This window comes from Bactrocera neohumeralis, chromosome 5 (assembly GCF_024586455.1).
Source record: "Bactrocera neohumeralis isolate Rockhampton chromosome 5, APGP_CSIRO_Bneo_wtdbg2-racon-allhic-juicebox.fasta_v2, whole genome shotgun sequence".
Lineage (NCBI taxonomy): Eukaryota > Metazoa > Arthropoda > Insecta > Diptera > Tephritidae > Bactrocera > Bactrocera neohumeralis.
Genome location: NC_065922.1, coordinates 74,156,510 through 74,172,624, shown reverse-complemented (window position 1 = coordinate 74,172,624; position 16,115 = coordinate 74,156,510). Strand labels below are relative to the sequence as shown.

Genomic DNA, 16,115 nt, shown 5'->3' with positions numbered 1-16,115 from the left:
AGGCTTATATCAGAAAAATAATAGTTTTAGTAATACAAAATAGTTGGGATTCAAATAAAAAGTCTCCAGGGTTGCCAAATTGTTAGCATCATTTTTAAAATTTAATTTGCAGACTGTTACTGCCATCACTGGTTTAAATGATTGCGCATAATCTCATCTAAAAATTAAAAAATAAAGCTTACAAGTTAGTTTTTGAAAAAACTTTTATAAACGAACTTTTTCTGTTTTTTTTTATTAAAAATTGCTTTAATTATGGTTGCCAGCTGTATGCAACACAGCTTTATACACATGGTTGCTAGCTACAATTTCTAAAATTACAAAACAATTGGCAATAATTATAAAAATTTCCGTTTAAGTCAAAAAATCGCAAACGGGGTTGCCAGATATATATTTATATCCGATGTCAAAAAAAATTATTTAATTTTGTATTTTGTGTTAATGATGACCCTGTTTGAGTAAATGTAAGATAAAATTGATATTTTGTGCTAATAGAGGCCATTATTTTCCGAAAAATTAGGGTAAATTAAAAAAATCGCAAACAGGGTTGCATTTATAAATTTTTTTGCGTCAAAAATGTTGTATATTTTTGCATTTTGTAGCCATAGTGGGACGATTTGTGTGTAAACATTTCATACTCAAAATATATTTGAAAAAATTTTGATAGTTAAAGTATTTTTATAAAATTTTTTTCATATAAATTTTCGAAATCAAATATGAAAGCCTTTATTTCCATTAATTTACAGCAAAAGCACATTCACGCGCTTGAAAATGCATAGTTTATAATATTTGAAAGATTCTGCATAAAATAAGCGCTTGAAAACTCAATTTGGCTTTAACAACGCTCCCGAGCGAATTCTATAAACTGTGTACAACTTCGAAATCTCTACTTGAACTTTCAACATGCATTATTTGCCACCGCCTCTACCCCTATTTTGGATTAAGCAGCAACTGAAATTTCACAAATTCGCCATATTTGCATTGTCAGCTTGTACGCGCGCGCGGTTACTCCCCTCGCCGCGCTAAATTCCTGTTACCAAATTACAATAGTTCGCATTTGTATGCGTTCAGCTAACCTCGCTTCGTCGAATTACATGAAAAATGAAAATGCGATTATGGCGAAGGGCGAGCGCGCACATACACACACACACATACAGAAATGTACAAATACTAATGCGCATACACATACCTAAAAGCGCACCATGTAAACAGATCAGCGCTTATTTAAATTTATACGCGCCAGTATCTTTCTATCATACCAAGGGCTTGCACATATTCACACACACACATATACATACATGAAAGTGCTTGGCATTGCAGCTATTGATATGCTGACAGCGTGGCTGGGTTTTGGTGTGGCATGGCGTGGCGTGGCAACCCTTCAGTCAAAGAGCCGCCATTGTAAGTGACACCGAAGCGCAACAGCAAACACAAATAAGCGCGCCCGCTAACTGTAAATGTATTGCCAGTGTGTGGATGAGTTTGTGTGTGCGCTACCGCACACTAAACTGCAATATTACATTACGCGCCGCACTGACATTGGCGGGCATCCAATTTGTGGCATGCAACATGCAGCATGCAACATGCCACTACAGTTGCTACTACCACGACGGTTGCTCCTGCCAGCGCGGAGTTCTGTGGCAGAATTTATGAAATTGCTTTGAATTTTAGCGGCGCGTATCTGTTGCAAGTTGCACACACACACACATACCGACTGTTATGTGGCAACATATTGTTTATTTGTTGCTGGCGGCGAAACTTTGCGAAAAACTTACTTGCGTAGCTGTGTATGCATTTTAGTGGTTGCTTTTGTTGTTGCTGTTTGATTTTATGCTCAGCTCAAGTTATGCGCGCCACGTTCGGCGGTTGTGGCAAGCGGTGCTGTGCTTGAGCGCTTCAATAGCGATATTTTTGATTGATGAGTGCGGCAGCCAGCGAGAAAGCGAAAGTAAATGCAAAAACAAAGGCCAAAAACTACAGCAAGATTATGGCAAATACATACATATATGTGCTGTCAAGCATGCTTTCAGGCGCGCTCACTAACAGATATTTTGCTAGGAGCTGGAGAATAACACGAATATTGCAAAAAAACTCATAGAAAGTGCTTAAAGTAGAATTAGAAATACAGTCTATTGAAAAGATGAATGAAAAAACTTAAAAAAAAATATATATTTTTTTTTTGATTGAGAGAAAAAATATTTCTGATTGAGAAAAATATTTTTCTGACTGCTTCGCATACCATGCGGTTTACTGAAACAAATCAGCGCAGAAAAATTAATTTTAAGCTTTGTATGCAAGCAATCAGCGCTGAGCTTGAAATAAATTATATGCAGCGTCTAATAGCGCTATAATTTACTGTCAAATTTCTAATTTTCTAGAAAAAGATACTAAAAGCTGATACAAAATAAGTTACATAATATAATATTTTCCTCTTTAATATGGCAAAACTTTTAAATGAAGAGCAAAAAATAATTTTAGTATCAATAAATTATTAAAAACTAAACAACAGAGTTGCCAATTAGTTAAAAAAATGAAAGTAAAATAATTAAAAATTTCTTTTAAGACATGAATACAATTTTAAATTCGAAAAAAAATTATTAATAATAAGTTACATAAATCGTAAAAATATCCAAGGTTGCCAAACCTTAAAAAAAAATTCAAAAAATTAATTTGATCGAAAATAACCAAAAAAATGTTGTGAATCGAAATGTAATTCATATTCATACCAGTATTCGCAGAATAAAAAAGTAGTAATACAAAAATTTTGCAGTCAAAGGTTGCCATATTATTCCATATTTTTAGAATACTATTTTTTTAGCGTTTAAAATTTAGATGGATCACCTATTTTATCAAAGTATCAATGAAAACTAGTAATCAAAAAAATTTTTTAGACAAAGGTTGCCATATTTTTTGAATCATATTTTTGTTTAGCGTTTAAACTTTGGATAGATTACATATTCCATCAAAATAACAATGAAAAATTAGCTGAAAAAAATTTTTGGTCAAGGGTTGCCATATTTTGTGAATAATATTTTTGCTAGTATTCAAACTTTAGACAGATTACATATTTTATCAAAATATCGATGTAAAATTGTAATTTAAAAATTATTTGCGGTCAAAGGTTGCCTTATTTTGCGAATAAAAATATCAAAATATCAATAAAAACTAGTTACTAAAAATTTATACGCCGTAAAAGGTTGCCGTATTTTTTGAAACAGTTTTTGTTTTAGCGTTTAAACTTTGGATAGATTACATATTCCATCAAAATATCAATGAAAATTTAACTGAAAAAAATTGTTGGTCATGGGTTGCCATACTTTTTAAATATGTATTTTTGTTAATGTTTAAACTTTGGCAATTTCACATATTTTATCAAAATATCTATATAAAATTCTAAATTAAAAATTATTTTCGGTTAAAGGTTGCCATATTTTGTGAATAATATTTTAATTAAGCATTAAAACTTTAGATAGCACACTGATTATATCAAAACGTCCATTAAAATTGTAATTTAAAAATTATTTGCAGTCAAAGGTTGCCATATTTTATGAATAATATTATTATAATTGTTTAAATTTTCGATAGATCCCCTTGTTTCATTAAAATATTTAAAAATTAGACAAATCGGGACAGCAGTTCTGTTGTTTTCAACTAACTTAGGCACAGCGCCATCTAGCGGTTGTATAAAAATTATTTCCATGCAAGACTTTTTTCAAAAATGGTTTTTTGCTATTTCTAAGCTTTTCAATTCACCTCGCCAAACCACTTTACGTCACTTTAACGGTCAAACTCTCATTTTCATTCCAACAACGTTGATTATAATCTCAATAGTAGTCAATATTTAGGAATGAGTGTAATTAACTCGCTCATAAAAACACCAAAAAGGAGCCTGCTCTACAACAACTGGTGTCGGAAAAATCATTTACATAATTATTTAGCTAAAATATCGTAATAATTAATTTTACTTAACACTTGCATACTTCTAGACAACCCACATAATCCCCATAAAGTGCTCAAATATCATATTAGTGACACTAATTTTTAGAGCGGTCGTTTATGGGAATTTTTAATGACCAATATGACACCGAGCGCCACGTCAGCATATGAAAATGGCGGAGCAGAGCATAGTTTGTGCTGTGCGAGAGGGAAAATATTAAAATAGACGGCAAGCAGCGAAGAGCGCTTCATTATTATTTGCACAAATTACAAATATTTTACTACTCTGCGGCCCACTCGCTGACTCCACTGCGCGCTCTCTCTACTGTTCGCTCGTACCCATTTGTAGTGCCCTCAAGCGCTAAACCGTTAAAAGTGCATTAAACTGGTATTCAACGCTAATAAAATGCAAATTTTAATTAGCTCTCTTAGCAAATTTGCTCCTTTGGCCGTTAAAAATTATTTGACTTACGTTCGCAGTGTTGGATTTCGTACTCCTTTCTTCGTGTTCTCTTTAATGCTGAAAGCAAATGTCGTTTCCGTCGGTTAAGACATTTTTAATATAAAGGGAGTAAGTGAAATGTTATTTGTTGGAGTTGAAGGAACTATTTTATTGACTGTCTGTGGGGTGACAAAATAATAGAATAGAATAAAATCAATTCCTCTACTAAATATCCAAACATAAAGTTTTACAGCTAATAGAAAGCTCGCCGCAAGATGGCGCTCGATTCTATATTCACAAAATACCTATTTTTGTAGCTAGACTTCTCATGGATATATGTATACTTATATAGTTTGGGGTCTATAGGGAAAAAATATTTTCAAAATACAAGCACTAAAATTTAAGAAATAATGATCCAAATTTAAAGTACTACAGCTAATAAAAAGTTCGCCGCTAGAAGGCGCTCGGGTAGAAATGCTTATAACATTTACTTTTATAAACCGATTTGGTTCATATTTTGAACATTTACACTGAAGTATACAATAAAGAAGCATTTTTAAAATAAAAGTGCTAAATTTAAAGAAAGGAATAGCCAAATATAAAGTACTAAAGCCAAATAAAAGCTCATCGCTAGATGGCGCTCGGATAGAAATGCTTATAACACCTACGTTTATAGGTCGATTTGGATTATATTTTTAATATGTACCCTGGAGTATATTATAAAGCAGCATTTGTAAAATAAAAGTACTAAAATTAAAGAAAGAAATATCTATAAATAGAAAGTTTAGAAATGCTATGTTTTTGGGAGGGTGTTGACAATCATAAACGTTAAAAAACTTCATTTTAAAGTTTTATGCGACAAAATTTTATTACAAATATTGATGATAAATTTATTGAAGGTTCGCTAAATTTACTCCGCATTCAAATTAACAAAGTTTTTTAACCAGAACTCTTATTGAAACACCCTTTCAAAAACAATGAGCTCTCAATTTCATATACATATTTATCTAAATACTTTTTAAATAATTAATTTCTAAGATTTTTGTACTTTTAAGCCTGATCCACCTGCAACCATGGTAGAAAAAAACCAATAGAAACGAATATATTGGAATGAACGGCACATAAATTACTCAACAGCAGCGCAAGTGCAGCAAAAATGCGAAACTTTTCCCTTTTCAAACAAACAAAAAAAAAACATGCGCCATGAATCGAAAACTTCTGTCTTTGCGTCCTTCACGCACAGCGGAATCAGGAAGCTGAGGCGACAAGGTTGACGCCATTGTCCTTAGAAAACGCAGTAAAGCCTGCTGCTAGCCTTCTAAGCGGCCTGCAAGGTGACAGTGCAGCCGAGCATGCTCGCAAAATAGTTGCTTCCACACTTTCTGAACACTTCCATCTACGCTCCTATGCATCGGGCCACTTCTGCTGTAGACGCTGCTTCGTGCCAGTTTTCTACTCTTCCTTTTTTACGCGGGCGCGCGGAAGTGCACGCTTTAAAATTTATGAGCTGCAATAGATTAATGCATTTTATGCATGTCCTGCCGCAGTACCTTCCCAACTGACACTTGCAGGCTTTCAGTCCTTCGTCTTGCCGTCGCTTGGCGCATTTATTCATTCAGCTCCAGCAATTTGTACTTCGTCTCACTTATTTTTCATATCCAACCATTTGTTTGTTTGCTTTCGTGCTTGTGTGCGTACGTATGTTGGTGTTGTTTATACGCAGCAGCGTTCTGGCGCCGTCACCTTGATATTTCAAGCAGGTGTAAAGCACTCAATGTTGTCAACGAGCAGTTCTAGCGCTGCTTAAATAAAGTCAACAAATTGGTTAAGTGTCGGCTGTAGTTGAATACTTGTCGAATGTGGCAAGGATATGCGGCAGGATGTATACAAGCAACAGTTTGTTGCGAATGCCAATGCATTAAATGAGTGCAACAATGTTTTCGTTGGTAGGTTTGTTGCGCGAAATGCCTTAAATAGCAAAGATATTAAATTTAAGGTTGCTCATACGCCGTGGTTGACCAAAATTCTTAAATTCTTAAAGAAATTAATGTACATATAGTGCTTAAAAATTATTGACACAAATTTTATAAAGCAACAAAACATGTTGTTAAAAGTTGGCAACCCTTTTCTTGTAATTTTTTAAAGAAAACAAAGAAAAAAAATTTTAAAGAAAAAATTTTAAAGAAAAAAATTTTAAAGAAAAAAATTTTAAGAAAAATCGATTAAAATCAGTATATAATGCTCAAAAATTATTGACACAAATTATATTAAGCAAGAATAAATTTTGTGAATAGTTGGCAACCTTTTTTTGTAATTTTTTAAGGAAAAAATAGAAAAGATTTTTTGGTAAACCTTTTATCGTAAATAAAAATATTTATAGCAGCAGAAAGTAATGCAAAAAATTATACAGAATTCAAAATTTTTATAAATTTTATAATTAGTATTTAAATAATAAAACAAATATGGCAACCCCTCAAAATATTCAGATCCAGAACTAAAATATTTTTTACTATTAAAAAATAAAGTATTTATTACATTTTCTTTTTCTAAAATAATTAAAAAAATTAAATAACCAAAAAAATGGCAACTCTGTATAATAATTTAATTTAAATGAAAAGTTAAAAAGAAAAAAGTTTGTACACATTTTAAGTAAATAAAAATATTCAATAAAGTCGAAGTTCAAGCAAAAATTTAATAAAATTTAAAAAATTACATAATATGGCAACCCATGCAAGTATTTACATTTCAAAGCAATTATTGATTGATGAAGTATAACGTTTTCCAACTCTATTTTTTAACTCTAGATTTTGCAAAAAAAAATATTTCTAAAAAAAATATGGCAACTCTGTACAATAATTAAACATGAAGCAATTATTTATTTATAAAATATAACCTTTTTAAGTTCTATTTTTATACTCTAGATTTTGCAAAAAAAAAATATTTTTAAAAAATATAGCAACCCTGTATAATAATTTAATATGAACCAAAAATTAGAACGAACTCTTTTTGTGAAAATGTTTACTTAAATAAAAATATTCAAAGAAGCCGAAAGCAAAAATATATTTCTAATTAGTTTAAATAATACCACAAAAAGTAATTAAAATTAATAAAATCTAGTTAAACTCAAAATTATTGCCAACCCTGTAAAAAATTTGAAAAATATGAAAGTTATAATTTTTTTATTTTGATCTAGCATTAAACTTCTATACAAATATAATGTGCTTTAATATTTACCACATTCTTTTTTATTATTTTTTTAAATGTGTTGATTTTAGCCGTCTGGCAACATTGAAAATAAAATGTGTATAGAGTATTATAAAGTACATAAATAAATAGTTCGGATAATAGCATGTTATCCGAACATAATTTTTTATTTAAAATAAATTTGTTTTTTTTTTGCTACGTTTGAACACCAAATTAAAAAAAGCTGGCAGCTCCAATTTTTTTTTACAAAAAAAATGTTATTAATTGTTCTAGTATTTCGCAAAAGGAGTTTATATAACTTCCTCCGGTTATTTTTTTATTGTCATGATAATGCTGCTCGAAGCTGCGAAACAAAATAAATCCATAACACTTTTGGAAGTCAGCTAAGAAAAAATAAATTACCAACAAATTACATAGCTGTCGACAAGCAAATGACAATGGCAAGGCAAAACTCACAAAAATCGAATAGTTCATGCTAAACACACAAACAAGAAAATAGGCAATGGTAAAACATAAAAATAAAGAGAAAGCCAAGGTGAAACCGTTGCCAAGTCAGCAGCACCGAACTGTCGATGGATGTCGCTGGCATAGTCAAAGTTTGGTTACTTCCCTTCTCAACTACGCCACCCGCCCTGTAATACGCCGACTGCAGTCTGGTGTGAAAACTTTACACCCCTTTTTGTACACAACAACAATAAAAACAAGCAGAAATTTATTATTGCTGTATTTTTTTTTTCTTTTTTCATTGTACTGGAAGTTTTGCTGGCACAAACTTTTTACATGACCTCCAGCACGGCCGTGTGCTTTACATTGCCGCAAGTAATTTCAAGTTTATGTTGCTTTTGTTGTAGCTTTACTTTTTTCCTTCTTTCTTATGGTCTTAAGTACGTCATCATGACTTTAGCGCTTCATTTATATCGAAATTTAATGCCAACCATTAGCGCTGATACGCCAATTAATAGGGGAATCATGAGGGTGATTAGGTAGACCAAGGAATGCCTTCTTTTTTGTTAGTGAATTTATGGGTTAAGAATGAATAGAGTTGAAAATTGGGGTAAAAAGGTGACTGTGTAGTATGTAAAAGTGGAACACAGCTAGTTGCAAGTTGTTCAGGACAATTTGGAATTATTATTGGAATAAAAAGAAGTATACTTAAAAAAATGCCAGTTTTAGGTTTCGAGCAGTTTAAAAATTTTAGACATCTAAAAGTAGTTAAAAACATTTTAGAATTAATATTGCAACAGCAAAATGTTATTAGAAGAAAATATGTTAAAAATGGCTTTCGACCAGTTGAAAAAAGTTTGTAGTAATAAGCTAAAAAGGCTTTAATACTATATACAAGTGTTTTCTACTTACTAGACATTATTTTACAAAACTTCTGCACCTCACTTAATTTATACCAGTTATTTTAAAACAATTTTTTTGCACCACAGCTTTGAAAATATTGTATATAGATGACCTATTGTATTTTAGGCAACATTTTTATACTTACAAATTTTATACCAGTTTTGAAAAAATCGCTAAAGTACACAAAATAAGCTTTTATCGATATATGTGCGCAAGCACGTTTTTATATAGTATATATGAAGAAAATATTGCAAACATACGTTAATCCCCAATTGCTCAATTAATCCACGATATCTGCAAAAGACTTTGCATAAAAAATCGCGCACATGCTTGCTTTGAAAAAAGACAGGTGGTATGTACAAAAGAATATAGAAAAAGTAATAAAATAGTGAAAAGCACTTTGATATAAATGTAATAAGCTCTGAATGCAAAAACCAATATATGTACATATAACCAGCGGAAAATGGCATATGGAGCGAGGGAAGAGAAGCTAAAGTTGAACGTGGCAAAAAACCAATCAAATTCACCCCCTTCAGTTACCCGCTTTCAATTTCTCTTTTTTTTAGTTTTTTTTTATGTATTTACTTGTTGCTGCTGTTGCTTGACGGGTGTCGGGTGTCAATGGCACACTTGCTTCAAGTAAAAATAATAAAATTTATTATTTATGACTGTCGGGTCGGGCTCACAGCAATAGAGGTGCGCATATCTTCAAAATGTGCACTTGTATGAGTACATATGAACATACATGTGTAAATAAACACACTCATATAAAAAATCTCATATCGAGCAAAATGCAAATTGTGCCAGTCAACTGTAAGGCCACACACGTGTGCAATTTTTTCTCCAGAATTTTTTATTTTAGCTGTTTAAATAGGCACAAAAAATTTTAAAGCTGCATGTAAGATTTTAGCTGGAGAAAATTGTATATACAAAATAATTAGAGTTTATTAAATACTTTCGAAAATTAGTTTTGAAAAGCAGTGCAAACTAACTTAATAATATAAAATATGTATGTATATACCAGCTGATTGGAAGGAATAATTTTTGCATAGGCGTAGGGAAAAAACTCAGCAAAATTTTATAAATGCGTTACTTACTAAATGAACTGAATTTTTTAATTTTACACCAGTTTTCAAAACTTTTTTTTAAACGTTTTTAAATACAAAATCATTGGGAGTGCTTTTGCAAACTTTTAAACATATTTTACAGAAAATATATATTTATACCAGTTGTCAAAACCTTTAGAAATTACTCAAAATTGATGAACATTTTAAATATCAAGTTTGGAAATTGAGATCTACGCTACTGCAGTAAATTTTTGGTGTTTGACTTATTATACGAGTTTTATTTTTTGTTTTTTTTTCGCGCAGGGAAAGGTTGTAAAGTTAAACCTTATATGATTATTACTAATAATAATGATTTTATTCTTTATCATTTTCAATGCAATGAAATTAAGCTGTATCTCTATTATACCAGTTTGAATTTTCGCATTTGCGCACTAGTGTGTGAAAAAAAATTAATGTTTGGGTTTATTTCACTTGAAAATGCAGTATAGAATAACATCAAAACACTTATACCAGTTTATACCAGTTCGCAAATTAATATTTTTTCAACTAACATGCACTTATTGTAGACCAAAGTGTTGTTTTATACAATGTATCTTAATTTATCTTACTTGAAAATTTTATTCTCTGCGTTTATCTCAGTGTCTCACTAGTACAATTTTAATAAGCCACATCCCACTACCGCGATTATAAGTTCATCTCGTCTGCTTTATATTAGTCAATTTCCGCGCTGCCTTTCCTTCACTTATAAGCCAGCGCTAAGCTACAAGTTAAGTTTCTCGGTGTAACAGTTTGCTATCCAATTTCCTGTTCACTATGACTTTTCATATCGACGCCTGCTCGACGCTACTCTTGTTGTCTCGCTAGTTCCACAACCAAAGTTTTTCACTGTTTTATTATTACTTACGCACTTTTGCGTACCTCCATTCCACTTTTGCTGTTTTTTTTTTTTTTTTTTGTATACATTTTATGCTACTTTCTCAACTACTTTTTCTTTACAACTTTTATATCTCGCCCACATATTGCGCGCGCTACACTTTCCGCCAAACAACAGCTTACAAACCAGTCCAACACATGCACATGCAAGTACACAAATACACAAGTATGTATCTCAGAACACACAGTTTGTTTTCGCCAAGTCACTGGCAAAGTTCTTAAAGTCCTCGCTTTTCTTAATATGAAAAATTGTTGTTGCAAAAAGTTATGATTATTTTTTCAGTATTTTTTCTTCGAATTTACGCAAAAGCTTTAAAAATATAAGAAAATGAAAATAATTCACGGTGCAAGAAAGAAAGGAATAAAAGTATAAATAATAAAATGTGGAAAACGCTTTGGCTTCAATTGCAGCCATAAACTGTTTTTATGTGTTTGACATGACATACAAGCAAACATGTGTTTAAATAGTGAATGCACGGCACGATGCGTGAGTAGCTTACTATTAAAGCGCTCAAAGTTATGGCGGTGTGTACAAACAAAAATTGATTGGAAAAGTGTGCACATGTGGCGCGGTTTTTAAATTTCACACACACACACATACAGGAAAATATTTGTACTGGTAAACATATGCAAGTTGTATGTAAAGAAACTAATTTGGCGACCTGTGAAGAAACCAAATGACTAAAAGTGTGACTAGAGCCTTTAAATGTAGAAGTGCACGTGAAAAATACACAATATATGCTGTTCAAGAGAAATAATGAAATTTATAAGTTTCGACCAGTTTATACCAGTTTTGTAAAATGCAATTGAGCTGCTGAAAAGCTTTATAAGGTACATAAAATACACTTTTGGTACGTTTATTATATGCTGGGAACGCTTTTTAATTATACCAGAAGATTGGGTGTAAACATTTTATGAAAAATTTAATGTACATAATATGAATGCTATCATTTCAGTAGTTCTAAGACCTAAAAGAGATTAATAAATCTTATTATATGACAATTTGTCTCGCAATATGACTTGTAGATATTCTAGAACCTAATCAGATATAATAATAATGGGTTGTTAAAAAAAACAACTAGGTACGGTTAGTGAAATTTAATTATCGTACAACAACAATTTACACTAAATCTCGATATTGCGGCTTAGCTGTACTCTATAATGTAGGTTTTTTTTTAATCATAGAGAGAGTTTTCAATGATACAAGAACATCATGTTGCAAATGAAACAATTTTATGAACTTAGTTTGAAAGCAAATTTAATAACTAGATTGGTAAAAAAAACATACTATCATGCATTTAGTACATTAAAACGATTTAGACCAGTTCACAAAATGACAAAAAAATTAAAGACATAATAATTAATTTTAACAAGCCGTCCTTTTCTTTTACATACAATAAATTTTTATATTTTTTTAACTTCAACAAGTTTATACCAGATTAAATAAAAGTGATTCAAACGAAAAGCACTGCGTTATAATTGCTAAGAAACGGAAAATTTCAATATAATTTTTACCAGTCGTTTATACGCTACTTTCAGTTTTCGACCAGTTTTAAAAAATGCGAAAAATCTACTTTTAAACAGAAATAGCTTTAAAATAGTTAACTATACTCACAGAAACGAAAATATGCGATTTCAGAAATTCGACCAGTTTAGATATTCATTAAAAAATACGTTTTTTCATTAATTATTCATTACGGCAAAAATTGTTACAATAACTCTAACCCTCCAACGCACAAAAGACATTGCTACTCCATACCCTCGTCCTCCAACTACCTACCAACCTACGCAAATGTGCTTGTCACAACTCCGTTGCCCGAGCAACAACTTACACGTGCGTACATCGACGTCAAACGCTTGTCAGCCGCCGTTTGTGACCCCTGTAAGCTGCTGCACATTTCAACCTTAGCGCGAAACCCTTCACGGTTACGCAATAATATTATCGTTTAGCATACTGTCAGTCGTGACAGCAGTAGCGGGAATTTGCTGGCAAAATGTGATTTAATTAGACATGAAAAATAACAACAAAAACAAAAAAATAACTACCTAAACATATTATATGAGTATGTACTTATTTACTTAAATAATAAAACAAAAATATGCTTAAGTGATTTGCGTGCGTCTTCTGACTGAAGCCATCAACGTGAAATGCTATGACGGGAGCTCATTAATGTTTTCCCTTTCATTTAGTGTTGTGTGCGTGGGATCGTTGTCTTTTGCTTTCAACATCTTGCGCGTTTTTTATAGAACGCACCATATGATAAAGTTTCATTTCATGCCATTTCAATATTTGTGTTGCCTACACTCAGGCTGTCTACTTATTACTTGGCCCCCACTGCCGTGTCGAGACAGGGTTGCGTAAAACATATGTGCTCGCGCGCATTAAAACGGTTCTTGTGTGGGGTGCATGCAGTACCGCGCATTACATTTTAATTAGATTGTTTAATTGGGTTGACGTGCCGCAAAGTATGCAAGGCATTATTACAAGCTGTTATTTTTCGGTGTGTAAATAAAGTGAGTCTATTTTTATGATAGTCAACTGAAAATAAGTAGCTTTCAACGTCACAGGCTTACACTTATTCTTTCCAACGGGTAGTTTTCGATTTCTCCGCGCCTGAAGCCGACACTTTATGCCTTCTAATGCTCTTTTTTAGTCACTTATGCCAACCAACTCTATGTGGTGCTCTACAGCCACTCAGTTGTTAGCTGCATTTGCCAGCTTTACTGCTGCGCATTTATGTCGAGCCTTCGCTCGCAGCCACTAAACATTTTCGTTCTTTTGCAAAGCCATTATCAAGAGTCGCTGCTGCCTCGGCGCATCGTTGAGCTACTCAATTCAGCCAAGTTCATACATCTTTCAGCATCGTTGAAGCATCACTTCTGTATGGCATGTGCATAGCTTATGCATCCATTCTGCGGCTTAATCCTTTCATCCATCTACTGCTCTGTTCTTACACTTCCTCTCATTCTTCTACACATTCTCTGCGTCCACACGACATATCACTCACCGCATCCGCATGTGTGTGTCTGTCCAATGTGTGCAAATTCGCTTCACTGCTCATAAATTCCAGCTAGTACGCTTATATGCTCGTCCTTTTTGGGCTTTTAAGCATTTCGGCGTAGCATACTTTCAGGCTGTTATATGCCCACCGTGTTGGTAGCGAAATGTGTTTTCAACTGTGCTGTGGCCGCTAATCAGCCAATTTTTGTGGCGCATCGTTGGGTTTTTCTTACGGTTGATTGGATTTTCTAGTAGCCACAACACGCTTGTTAGTGGTGAGTTGATTGGCTTGTGTGCATTACGCCTGACTGTATGCAATGAACTTTTTCGTGAAATAAAGCAAGAACGAATAATGATTTTTGACTGCTGAAAATTGAATTCAGTTTGAAGAAATTTTTTTTTGAATATTTTGACTGCAGGCATACTTAAATTTTATACCACTTTTAATAAAATTAAAATAAAACGATAAATTCACCATTTTCTTTATAAAACGATACATATTTGGTTTGAAGATATAATTTAGAAGCTATTGAAATATGTGTACCTTAGAGTAAAATGCTTTTTATGGCAGAAACGTGTTTTTGACGATTAAAAAATTATAACAGTTTCGGGTGTAATACAATAATTTGGATTTCTTTTTTTGGAGCACAATTTATACCAGTTTATGGTCGAATGAAATAACTTGCATTTATTTCTTTAAGGAACGATTTAGATACATAAAAATAAAGTCGCTTGAAAAAGTCACTTGAAAGAGGTTATACCAGTTTCGACCAGTAATATTTTTGTGAAAAAATTTTTCAAAAGCAACATTGGTTTCCTTCACACTAATCTGGCTTTGTGTGAAATATTTTTTATTATAATTTAAGGCCACAAACTGAAAATGTCTAAAATTTTTAATAGAGATACCTAAAGCTCAGTTAGCAAATAGAAATTTACAACACCTTTCACTTATGCTTATTGCAGATGAGTTTTGCGAAGATTACCCCCACAATCTCATGCCCACACCTGGCTACTGGATTGAATGTTCACGTCAGAAAATCACATTACCCACACTGCATACGAATTGGGATGAAAGCGACTCAGAGCACGAAGATATACGAGCGGGCAGCTCCAGCGACGCATATCTCGAGCGTGAATGCAGCGATCTCTATGAGGACGATGAGGACTCGGAAGCGACACCCAGGTGAGCTCGCAAAGAAACAGAGCTTTGTGTACGAGTAGTAGTAGATAATAGCACCCCGCAGTAAAAACTCGCCAAAGACAAGCAAACACTAGAATAACTGTTGATAAATAATTTTAGACCAATTGCAATTGGCGCTACCTTTTTGATTTTTGCTAATTAAAGAAAACAAAAGTTATAGCCGAAACCACAATTTTTTAATAACTCCAACATTTTGTTTCCCTTTCCGCTACACCACGCCAAAAACCCCGCCCACCGAAACGCTAAATACATAAACACACACCATCCATTTCGTTGCCACCCCCCGCTTATGAACACACATACACATATGCACCGACACACACACACACACACGCATTCGTTGAACAATTTTATACGAATGTTTAAGTCCTAGGAAAAAGACAACAATCGAGGATCAATGGGATCAACAGGGCGCCTTCGAGCTCATCTCCGTCGAACAAGAGACATACGAGAAGTACTTTTACGGCACCGAGCACTGGAACTATTTTACGAGCGATGAGGATCTCGGCCCCGTCATACTCTCCATCAAACAGGAGACACTGAATGGACGCGATCAATTTCGCATACTGGTACGCGCCGGCTCCTATACGGTGCATGGACTCTCTCTCTCACCCTCTCTCTCTCACCTTCTCTCTCACCCTCTCTCTTCTCTCTTTTTGTTGCCGTATGTATACGATACATTCTTGTGCTCTAGGTTTTTATAAAATCCGAGCTGAAAGTGGGTGTGATTTATGTTAAAGAGGATCAATTCTCCGAGGAGCAAATTTTAGACAATAACGAAAATTCCATACTCTTCGATGAATTCCTAACGTTACTCGGCGATCGTGTGCGTTTACGTGGTTTCGATAAATACAAAGGTGGCCTTGACACGGTGCATGATTTGACAGGTGAGTAAATAGTGTGAATAAGTGAAAAGTTAATGAGGGAAAAAGCTACGTATTGGGTAGTCGAAAAAGTCTTTTCGTATTTCGAATCAAACTTCAACCT

The 16,115-nt window shown here is 33.1% G+C and overlaps 1 protein-coding gene and 1 long non-coding RNA gene across 2 annotated transcripts in view; one reads left to right on the top strand and one right to left on the bottom strand.

Annotated features, from left to right (window-relative positions):
* The window catches only part of LOC126757896 (uncharacterized), a 284,736-nt gene that overhangs the window by 253,250 nt on the left and 15,371 nt on the right, over nucleotides 1-16,115 (top strand). Inside the window, 3 exon segments of the mRNA XM_050471796.1 lie at nucleotides 14,891-15,110; nucleotides 15,496-15,818; nucleotides 15,821-16,015. Of these exon segments, the coding sequence (XP_050327753.1) occupies nucleotides 14,891-15,110; nucleotides 15,496-15,818; nucleotides 15,821-16,015 (738 nt within the window).
* Nucleotides 1-16,115, bottom strand: part of LOC126757899 (uncharacterized) — a 117,868-nt gene that overhangs the window by 101,215 nt on the left and 538 nt on the right. The window lies entirely within an intron of this gene.